The sequence below is a fragment of the Mastigoproctus giganteus genome, chromosome 7 (assembly GCF_048544385.1).
Source record: "Mastigoproctus giganteus isolate SK-2022 chromosome 7, ASM4854438v1, whole genome shotgun sequence".
Lineage (NCBI taxonomy): Eukaryota > Metazoa > Arthropoda > Arachnida > Uropygi > Thelyphonidae > Mastigoproctus > Mastigoproctus giganteus.
Genome location: NC_143581.1, coordinates 103694554 through 103706624, shown reverse-complemented (window position 1 = coordinate 103706624; position 12071 = coordinate 103694554). Strand labels below are relative to the sequence as shown.

General features: G+C 37.2%; 1 protein-coding gene across 1 annotated transcript in view; it reads right to left on the bottom strand.

Moving 5' to 3' along the window:
• Positions 1–7192, bottom strand: part of Tsen54 (tRNA splicing endonuclease subunit 54) — a 209463-nt gene extending 202271 nt beyond the window's left edge. Inside the window, exon 1 of the mRNA XM_090377050.1 lies at positions 7042–7192. Within this exon, the coding sequence (XP_090233176.1) occupies positions 7042–7097 (56 nt within the window). The 5' untranslated portion in view covers positions 7098–7192. The remainder of the gene's footprint in view (positions 1–7041) is intronic.
• Between the last annotated feature and the right edge of the window lie 4879 nt (positions 7193–12071).

Sequence of the window (12071 nt, the reverse complement as noted above, 5' to 3'; positions counted from 1 at the left end):
ACAGAGAGTGGTAATCAATGGACACTGCTCATCGTGGACTAATGTTATTAGTGGAGTCCCTCAGGGTTCAGTATTGAGTCCTTTATTGTTTTCTGTATTTATAAATGATATTGATGATGGTATATCAAGCTTAATGTCCAAGTTTGCAGATGATACAAAGGTTGGCAGGGTTGTCAAGGACACTACTGACACTATGCTGCTGCAACAGGATCTGGAAAGGTTGAGCAGATGGGCTGAGAGGTGGCAAATGAAGTTTAACATTGACAAATGTAAAGTACTACACATGGGAAACAGCAACCCCAGAGCAACGTATCAACTCTGTGGTACTACACTGACAGTGGTAGAGAATGAAAGGGACTTGGGGGTGGTTGTGCAGGCAGATATGAAGTTCTCTGAGCAGTGCAGACGGGCTGCAAGAGTAGCTCATGGAGTATTGTCAATGATATACAGGAATTTTTCCAGCAGGGATAAGGAGGTAATTATTCCATTGTATAAGGCAATGGTCAGGCCACACCTAGAGTACTGTATACAGGTCTGGAGGCCTCATTTCAAGAAGGATGTAGAGCTCTGGAACGAGTACAGAGAAGGGCAACAAGATTAGTGAATGGAACAAAGGGGTGCTCTTACGAAGAAAGGCTTAAGTTTTGCAAATTACAGTGTCTGGAGACTAGGCACCAGCGAGGTGTATAAAGCCTTGAATGGTTTAAGCATGCTCAATGCTGATGGGATTCTTCCTCTAGCTCAGAAAAATCACCTGAGAGGGCATAAATTCAAATTGAGGAAAGACAGATGTAGGATAGACGTGAGGAAATTTGCCTTTAGCCAGCAGGTGGTTGGTTGGTGGAACAGACTTCCATCCCTTGTGGTGGATGTTGATAGCCTAAATAAGTTTAAGGCTCAGCTGGACAGGTATTTGGAACGAACAGAGGGGTGAAGTGGAAGTGGGTTTTTTTTTTTTTTTTTGGCTGATGCTGCATAAGCTTGCTTTCTTGCATTAAATGCCTCTACTAATGCTAATGCTATTCTTGCACCCTTTTTATTTAAGTGTATCCAATCCCTGTAGAAGCAATATCTCCTGTTAGCAAGCACAGACAATGCTGAAAAGACAATTGACAAGGCTCTCATTATATACTCCCTCCTATCATGCTGGGCAGAATTGCACACGTTCAAATTTAACCCTAACTCGCGACTTTTTTTTAGCATTGACTGAAAATCTGCAGATCTGTTACTCTTAAGGCTTTTAGCACTCTCTTCACTAATAAGTGGGACTTGGATATTAGTCAATTAAGGCTTCCAAACGTGATTGTCTGCAATGACCTGACACAGCTGTGCAACCTAATGATTGCTCCATACAGATTAGTACAGGTTGAAACAGCAGGAAACCCAGCTGACTTTCTAACTGGAAATAGTTACTGTTTTTATGAAAGATGGGCAAGCAGAGAATAAATGCACTTTTTGACAATAGTGATTGCACGAGGTTTGCATTAAGATTTAAGTAGCTGCTCACCTCCTATAATATTTTATAAATCTAATTATTACCTTTCATGAAGTTAATTATTGTAAGATATTTTCATTTTGTGTTTCCAAGTTTAACGTATCAATAGTAGCATCAGTTTTGTTATCTACTTAATTTCTGCCATTTTTTTCAAACATTATCTTCTAAAATTACTGATATATTCTGTAAGAAATACTTATCTCAATAACAAATAATAGAAAATCTACAAGCACTGTTCAATAAAGAATGATCATAGTTTTTTTTTACAACATACCTTTATTAAGATCAGTGGTTGCGACTGTAGAAAGTTGAGTTCCAGAGAAAAGTTAAAGAGGTCCACACAATTACTGGAGATGGGAGAATAACAAAGGCAATGAATTTGCCAGAATGGAGTAGAGTGATTTTAAGCGAGAGAAAACTGAAAAGGGGAGATTACAGATCACTAAATGTTTGACAAGGTATATTAGAGCATATGCACAAGTCCCACCTCTGAAGCAAAAAGAATCATACAGCAAAAAAAAGATATAAATAATAATTTTTTTTTTTTTTTTTTTTTTGGCTGATGCTGCATAAGCTCATACACTTGCTTTCTTGCATCATATGCCACTACTATTACAATGGAGATGAGCAGTGGTTGAGGCAACCAATAACTGGTATTGTGACAGAAAACATAACTGAGACTTGGAAGACTGTAAGTGGAAATGGACATCATGGAGATTGGAACTGAGACCATGTAATTTGCAAAATGAATGAGGAAGTGTTTGGGAGTTTCAGATCTTTTCAGAGATAAATTTAAATTTGTTTTATTAGTCTGACCATTCATAATGTATTCAGCAATAAAAAAAAAAAAAAGGTGGTAGGGTGGAACATATATGAACCAACAAAATTTTTTGGATTTGCTAAAGGATGGCATGCAGTTTTTCAAACTGCAGACTTCTTAAACTTTGATATATATATATATATTCATACCTTTTATTTTTGTATGGTTTGTATTCATACAAAAGTAACGGTCGGTGATAATTTGTGGGTTCTCCATACTCAAGGTATAGCAAAAGGTGTACACTTATGACCTACCATGACGCCATTCCACTGATTTTGAATATACATCAGAAATGAGGTGCTCACAATTTGTCTTTCTCCACAGGAATTTAAAAATTGCCTTCATATGTAGTGCAAAACTTGATGACATTAACAATGTTATGGTTCACCTGCTTCCTATTCATGGCAGTAGTCCAGACCATCTATTCTGTGACAATCACAGATAGGGACTAAAGTCAAATAATATGGATTATTTTTACAGCTACATGGTGATTACACTTAACTGATTTAGCCGATTTACAAAATCCTTGAAAAACTGTCCCTACTCAACGTTCAGAACCAGGGTTGCTGACTCATGTCTTCCTCATGCCACTATATTGCTTATAACATGTACACCTAATTCTGTTTTTGCATGAACTTTTTTTACACGAATTTGATTTAACACTAATTCAAAATAAATATTTCATTCTCTTTTTACGCGAGTCATTTTGATTTCTATGAATTTTTTTTTGCCTAAATTCTAAGAAAAAAAATTTTTTTTATTTGTGGCATATTAGTATCATTTCTAAATTACACGCACCAATAGATTGGATAACAGCTAGTGTATGCGTTTTGAAACACGTTCTTTTGCTTACCAATGTGTACGTCTAGGTATCTATGACTCATCAACGTTTTTATTGAATTTGGTGCACATCTACGGTATTCGTGCATTGTACTTCGGAAGACATGTTTGTTGTTTGTTATTTGGTTTTTAGGAGCATTAGCAACTAAGGTCATATTGCTCCGGGAATATGCGGTGGTCATTCCCTTGACCTTTCCGCATCCTCCGTATTTGGTGGTGACGGGCTTGAACCCCCGGTCTAATCAAGAAGCGTGTGCTACGCACTGCTGCTCCTTCGAAAGATATGTAGTAGCAAGCTCAATTTCAAAGTGAAAGAATCTTTAGTGAAATTTGTGCACATATAAATTTATTAATTTTGCTGATAGTCAATAAATTGTAAGTTTACAAATTTTTCATACCTTTTTTTATTAATTATAACTGAGATATTTTTCAGTAGCCCTTATATAATGTCGAATAATTCGCCTATTACCAAAATGAAAAGGAAAGCGATTTCTTTGGAACTTAAAATTCAAATTTTAGATCATCTTGCAACTGGACAAGGGGCTACGTCTGTAGGAAAGCATTTTGGTGTACGTGAAGCTACCGTAAGAACTATTAAGAAAAATGAAGCTGCAATTAGGAAGTCGGTATGGTCTGGAACAAAAGTAAGTGTTAATTCATCATCATATACAAGAGATATTATTAAGGAAAAAATGGAAAAGGCGCTGGTAATATGGATAGAAGATCAGTCACAAAAAAGAGTACCAGTAGATGGAAATGCCATCAAGCAAACAGCACTAAGAATTTACAGACAGATTAAAGAAAAGGAGCCAAGCACTTCATCTCAGTTAAACAGAAAGTATGAATTTTCTGTGAGTACAGGTTGGATGACAGGGTTTCCTAAAAGGAATGCTCTTCATAATATAAAAATTAAAGGTGAAACTCCATCTGCAGATGAATCGGCTGCTAAAGTATTCCCACAGGAACTTGCAAAAATTATTGAAGATGGAGGATACACTCCTGATCAAGTGTGGAATGCAGATGAAACTGGTTTCTTCTGGAAATGAATGCCGAACAGAACGTATGTAGCCAAATCGCAGAAAACTGCTGGTGGTTTTAAGGTGGCTAAGGATCATGTGACCTTATTATTTTCCTCCAACGCTTCAGGAGATCGTATGTTGAAACCACTGCTGGTAAATCGAGCCCTAAACCCACGTTCAATGAAAGGTGTAGATATCAATAAACTGCCTGTTCCCTGGATGGCAAACAGAAGGCCTGGGTGACCATTACTATTTTTACAGAATGGTTCAACAAATGTTTCGTCCCAGAAGTCAGACGTTATGTGAATTTGAAAGGTCTCGAATTTAAAGTTCTTCTGATTCTTGACAATGCACCCAGCCATCCTGTCTTGGAACACCCAAACGTACAAATTTTATTTCTGCCATCTAATACTACATCTTTAATACAACCGCTAGATTAAGGTATAATTGCGACAATTAAAACATACTACGTAAAACGAACATTCCAACACGTTTTGGACAAACTGAATGATGAAACACTAACAGTCATTGATGTGTGGAAGAAATTCTCAATTATGGATTGTATCAATCAAGTTGGATTAGTGTTAACTGAATTAAAACGCAACTTTAAATGCGTGTTGGAAAGCAGTTTGGCCACAACGTATAAAAGCAAAGATCCCATCATCCCTAATACAACCGAAATTCCCAACATCATTACAATGGCACACAAAATTGGTGGAGAAGGATTCGATGATCTATCATTTGAAGATATTGATGAATTGTTAACCGACAAAGCCCTAAGCGAAGATGAAATATTAGAGGTTGTCCTTGGGACTCGTTATCCCAAAGAACGTAGTGATAATGAAGAAAATGATCCTGTTCTAAATGCAGATTTAATAAAAGAAGGTCTGGAACTGGCCAGAAAATTAGGTAATCATTTTGTCAAACATGACCCTAATGAGGAATGCGCTGGGAAGTTTCAACGTGAACTGAAGTTGTTGACAGCCTCTTACAGAGAATTATATAACGGCCTAACCAAAACACGAACACAACGATTAATAACTGAATTCGTTCATAAAACCGGTGAAACATCAGCACCAGAGGAGACTCGTGCTGATTTTGCTCAAGAGATCACAGAAAGAATTTTATTAATAGAGGAAGAAGACAATATCCACAACATTTCTAGTGATATTCCAGTCGTACGCAAACGTATGCGCCGTTTATTATCAGAAAGTGAAAATGAATAAAATCTTGTTATGTGTAAAACAGATTTTTTTTTGTTCATGAAGAATTTTTTTCATTTCATATGCATACAAATTTACTTTAATACATTTTCATTACATATTATTACATGTGTATTTTGTTGAAATAAAATAATAAGCTTAACACGAATATTTTTGTGTGTTTTTTTTTTTTAATTATTTTTACTAATTTTTTAGATCCGGAACCAATCTTCTTTTCTTCCATAAATACAATGTCTTTTTTTTTACACGTATTTTTCAGGAACGTATCTATTATGTAAAAACAGAGTTAGGTGTATATTCAGTAGTAGACAGCTGTTCACTCTCAACCCTAAAATCATCTACACTAACCATTTCACAATGTGATATGTTGTCAGACACACTATGAAAATGAAAATTCCTGTACATGATTACACAAATGAAATAACTGCATAATTACAATGAACATCAGACTCTAGATCAAAACTGATACCAAAATAAGAGTGAGATGAAAATAAAATAACTGCATGATTATTCACTGAACAAGAACGCTGTACTCTGAAATCAAAACTATTATCAGAATGAGAGTGGTCATGCGGAGACCTGTTGTCCTCCAGATCAACGTCGGCAGCATATCTCAAATCACATAGAAATTATCATTTAGGATATGTTATGAAGGTAGTGGGGGCTCCAGCCCTGCAGTTGCAAGTACCATTCATGGGCAACAGTTTTAATTGTGTTGGAGAATACTGTCCTCCAGTGACAGCTGAAATATTCAACGTACAGTGAATATTAAGGTGTGCTGTCCTGTATGTAAATGTTTGTATCAATTTTTCTTGCATTAACTAAGCTTATCACTGAAATTACTGAAACTTTTCACCTCTAATATTGAACTTCAATAAATTTTGCACTATTGTTAATTCTTGGGGCAAAGGGTCCTTATAAAATAATAAAAAATGCATCCTTTCAATTATACATGGAAAGGGAATAGGGGAGATACAACTTTCACTAAAATATTCAAGCCAAATAACTATAAACTTTTTTTTCTGGGTTTCACGTACCAAAAAAAAAAAAAAAAAAAACACAGACTCAGCTTTGATTCAAGCCATACTGTTGAACAATTTAAGTTAAAAAAATAATAATAAAATAAACACCGTACATAAAAATCTAATCAATTTATTATTTCAGCTTGTGTCTGGTAGTTTCATAAACCTAGATAAATGTATTTCTTCTCTGCAGGAATGTGAAATGGGTGTGGGGGGGGGCGGTTGCTCGCCGCACATGGGACCAGGCCACGGAAGATCAAAAGTGTGCCCAAAGTGTTTCTCAAATAGAATAGAATCAACTACAGTAAGAGCTACACAAAATTAATCCCGTCGCGGCATAGTGATGCCATGGATTTACAATACATATTTACATCCACATCTGTATAGACACAAGAGATACATATAAGAATTACATACATTACATAAAGTAAATCCAAATAGGTATGTAAACAATTAAGTAAATAATTAAATCATTCCTATAACAAAAAGAATGATACCCCCGGAAACTACTGCACAGTGCCTGCTCGTTGGAACAGTCCCCTATTTCAAGGATCAAGGAATCCATGTCAACCAAACATGGATCTCAAAATTAAAAGAATTTTAGTTCAAAATAAATATTTACCTCATAAACACCGACGTATTCATCTGGAAGGGTTCAGATATGGCATAAACTTCCATTTTCGTATTGATACCACATGCAATCCATATTTAATTATTACAATAAATCTACGAAATAATATCTACATAACTAAAAAACCCACAACTTCCACCATACTTGAAATTAGAAAAAAATAAATAAAATCAAGAAACGCACACGACAGTATTTCGTACCCTTTCTCAAATAAATGACTCCCTCTATAGCACAGATTAGTAATTATTTACGCTACAGTACATACCACAGAGTAGCAAGACATTTCACTGTCATCATATTAATCAATGGACACTGCTCTTCTTAGACTAATGTTATTAGTCGAGTCCCCGAAAGTGCGGTGTTGCCCCATTGTTGTTTTGTATATTTATCAATCATATTGATGAAGGTATATGAGGCTTAATGTCGAAATTTGCAGTTGACACAAAAGTTGGCAGGGTTTTAAGAACAGTATGCTACTGCAACAGGATTTTATTATTATTAGCTTTTTATATAGTGCAAGGAAGCCTGAGGCAGCCAAAAAAACCAAATTCTGAATTACCCTGACAGAGAGAGAGAGAGAGAGAGAGAGAGAGAGAGAGAGAGAGAGAGAGAGAGAAGTAGAGTGGAAGTGAACCACCAAGAAAGAGAAGTATGATGATATCCAGCTCAGGACCCTGGGTGTGACAAACCCATACTCACCAGATAGTAGTAGTAGTAGTAGTAGTGGCATGTGATGCAAGAAAGCAAATGTATGAGATTATGCAGCATCAGCCAAAAAAAAAAAAAAAAAAATCACACCATTCCCTCCAAATGCCTGTCCAGTTCCTCCTTAAATTTATTCAAGCTATCAACTTCCACAACGACAGATGGAAGTTTGTTCCAGCAATTAACCACCCGCTGGCTAAAGGCAAATTTCCGCACATCTATTCTACATCTGTCTTTTCTTAATTTGAATTTATGCCCCCTTAGGTTCGTAATCTGAACAAGTGGAAGGATCCCATCAGAATTCAGCGTGCTCAATCCATTCAAGGCCTTATATACCTCAATCAGATCACCGCGCAGGTGCCTAGTCTCCAGCCACTGCAATTTGCAGAACTTAAGCCTCTCTTGGTAAGAGGATCCCTTCATTCCCCTCACCAATCTTGTTGCCCTTCTCTGTACCCGCTCAAATAAATCTACATCCTTCGTAAAATGAGGTCTCCAGACCTGTACGCAGTACTCAAGGCGTGGCCTGACCATTGCCTTATACAGAGGGATAATCACCTCCTTTTCCCTGCTAGCAAAATTCCTATATATCATTGACAAAACCCCATGACTTGCCCTGGCAGCCTGTCTGCATTGCTCAGAGAACTTCATATCTGACTGCACAATTACTCCCAGGTCTTTTTCATTTTCTACCACCTTAAGTGTAGTACCACACAGTTGGTACGTTTCTCTGGGGTTATTTCTACCCATATGCAGTACTTTGCATTTGTCAAGGTTAAACTTCAGTTGCCACTTCTTAGCCCATCTGCCCAAATTATCTAGATCCTGTTGCAGTAGCAGACTGCCATTACTGTCATTAACAACCCTGCCAACCTTTGTATCATCTGCAAACTTCGACACTAAGCCTGATATACCTTCATCAATATCATTGATAAATATACAAAACAACAGTGGACCTAACACCGAACCCTGTGGGACTCCACTAATAACATTAGTCCAAGAAGAGCAGCACCCATTGATTACCACCCTCTGTCTTCTCGCACTTAACCATCCTTTTATCCATTGTAGCAACTTACCCTTAATACCATTCTGCTCCAATTTGTACAATAGTCTTCCATGCGCAACAGTGTCAAAAGCTTTCCTGAAATACAAATATATGATATCAAAATTGTTTTTTTCATCCAGTTCCTTTGTAACCACATCATAATATCCTATCAAATTTGTCAGACAAGACTTTCCCTTAACAAACCCATGCTGTGTCTGAATTATTGCTGCAGTCTTGTCTAGATGATCCTGCAATGCATCTTTAACCAGCGACTCCATTATTTTACCCGGAACAGAAGTTAAACTAACTGGTCTGTAATTACTTGTGTCACCCTTCGATCCTCCTTTGTGAATTGGGGATACATTTGCACATCTCCAGTCCGTGGGAACCTCCCCTGAGTCCAAGGATGCTCTCATAATTATGGCTAAGGGTTTGCTTAGTTGCCTTGCCGCCTCCTTTAATATAACTGGATAGATCCCATCCACCCCAGGTGCTTTTCTTACGTTTAACTTCAACAATTTCTCTTCCACTTTGCTCTCAGTTATTACAAGATCATTAAGCACCCTGCTACAATTTGATAACCTTCTGTCATTTTCAAACCTTAATAATTCCTCACGTGTGAATGTAGAGGCAAAATACTCATTCAGTTTGTGTGCTATCTGAGCAGGATCATCAACAGTCGAACCATCGATGTCAAGTGGACCTATCAGATTCATCCCCTTCCTTTTAGAGTTTATATAAGTAAAGAAATCCTTGCTGTTTTTCTTAGCATCTTTTGCCAAGGATTTCTCGTAATCTGCCTTCGCCTGCCGAACCTCCTTTGTGACCAGATGTGAGTGCCAGGCTGATGGGCTGAGAAGTGGGAACTGAATATTAACATTAACAAATGAAAAGTAATGCTTATGGGAAGCAGTAACCCCAGACCATTGTACCAACTGTGTTGTACTTCACTCAGGTCAGTGCAGAATGAAAAAGCTGTGTGGTAATTGTGTGGTCAGAGATGAAGTTTTCTGACAGTGCAACAAGCTGTCAGAGCAGGTCACGCGGTCTTGTCAATGATATACAGGAATTTTAGTAGCAGGGATAAGGTGCTGATTATACCCTTTCTATAAGCCTATGGTCAGGCCACACCTTGAGTACTGTATACAGGTGTGAATGCCTCATTTTAGGAAGCATGTAGAGCTGCCGAAACGAATAAAGAGAAGGGCAAGGAGATTGGTACATGGAACAAAAGGGATGCTCTTACGAAAGGCTTAAATTCTGCAAATTGCAGTGTCTGCAGACGAGGCGCCTGCCATGTTATCTCATTGAGGTGTTAAGGCCTTGAAATGATTCAGCAAGCTCAATGCTGATGGGATTCTTCCTCTTCCACAGATTAATCTCTGAGGGGATATAAACACGAATTGAGGAAAGAAAGTTGTAAAATAGATGAGCAAAAATTTGCCTTTAGCCAGCGGATAGTTGATTTGTGGAATATACTTAAAACTTCCATCTGTCGTAGTGGAAGTTGAGAGCTTAAATAATTTCAAGGAAGAAGTGTGCAATCTTTGCAGCCAACAGATGGGTGAAATGGGAAGGGTTTATTATTATTATTATTATTTTTGTTTGTTTATTCTGTATAAGCTTGCGTACTTTCACCATATGCCTTTACTAATGCTAATGTCAATGCTAAAAATTAGTGACTAGAAACGTTCTTATGCTTCTGACAGTTCTAAACTCTCTTCAAGTCAGGACCTTAAAAGTGCGCTAAGGGAAACGCTAAAAAAGGAAGAAGGAACCTATATATATATATATATGACTTACAAGAAGTAAGAAAGTTTTGAACTAAGCCGTTAATTCGAATGACCAAATTTCAAACCTACACCAAATCTCAAGTTCTACAAATTTAAATGAAGCCAGCTTGTCATTTTATACACCAATGTTCTCTATCCCTACATTGCTATTTTATGATGTTCCAAAGAATACTCAAGAATAATAGATCTTTTTGGAAATTTATCCATCCAAAAAACCTACAGGGGATTATGGTTTTTCTTTAGATGATGTTAAACATAAGGTAAATCTAAGAAAAACACAAGTTCTAAGAATAAAACAACCAAATGGATTAACTGATTTCGTCCTCGCAATGTTATATATATAGTTATATGAAAATATTTCTAATTTTGATTTAATATTTCTTAGTTTTTCTTTTCCACAAGTACAGGAGATTTAAAACAGTTTCCAAATGTTTTTGGTGCTTGGCTTTTTGACATTCCTCCCGACAATGTTCATTTCAGACTGTTTCCGGTGACCCCTGTGTCAATGGTAGACAACATGTACACAGATTCCACACGAAAAACGAATCACATAAATGTATAGACAGAATAAATAATATTAAAAATTTTAACCACTCATTAAAAGATTTATCATGACCCCAGTATCTCATAGCATTGTAATTTGCCAAACAGAGAACCTAAAATGTTAAAAACAGACCTGGCAAACCCACAACCCTCTGCGGGACAACCTGACGAACTACAATTTTCCATGGGCCACACAAAATAAACAAAACTTTTAAAAATAAAAAATCAAATTCCATAAAAATTTATTTTATCATTCATTTTATTATATTATTATTATTACTATTATTTGTCATATTGTGCAAAAAAGCCTGAGGATTATTATTATTATTGCTTTTTTTTTTATTTCTCCTTGATTGGGCGATCCACCTCGTGACGAGTATTGCTACCAAGTACACAGGGTGGTTGGTCTTATGTCTGGTGTTACTGTTGGTCGAGGATCTCTCTCTGTCTCTGATTATTCTACAGATGTTCAGGATTGCGAATTTCTGGAGTTCTTGGTACGGGTTCGAATACCTATTGCAGCTATGCTGTTATGTAGGGTCTTTGGCACCATATCTGTGGTTGACACGATGATCGGGATGGTCTTTCCTTGTTGAATAGGCCACATCTCTTTGATATCCTGTCTTGGGTTCGTGTTCTTCCTGATTTTCCCCCGGGTTTTCTGTAGGTTGCCAGTGTGGGGTAAAGTGTAAAGTGTAAAGTGTTCATTGCCTAACGGCCCAAGGGGTTTTCCCCATCTCCGTGTTGTGTACTCTGTTTGTGAAACACAGAACACTGTGAAGGCTAGAGATTTTAAAAGTGTAAGGTACATGTTTATGTTGTGTAGTGTCATGTTGTGTTGTTCCTCTGACCTTTTAGCCGTTGGGCCCCTAGTGAGATCCCCCGTTGCCCATACTTAACCCCGAGGAGGCAGGTCAGGCATAGAGGGATCGCAT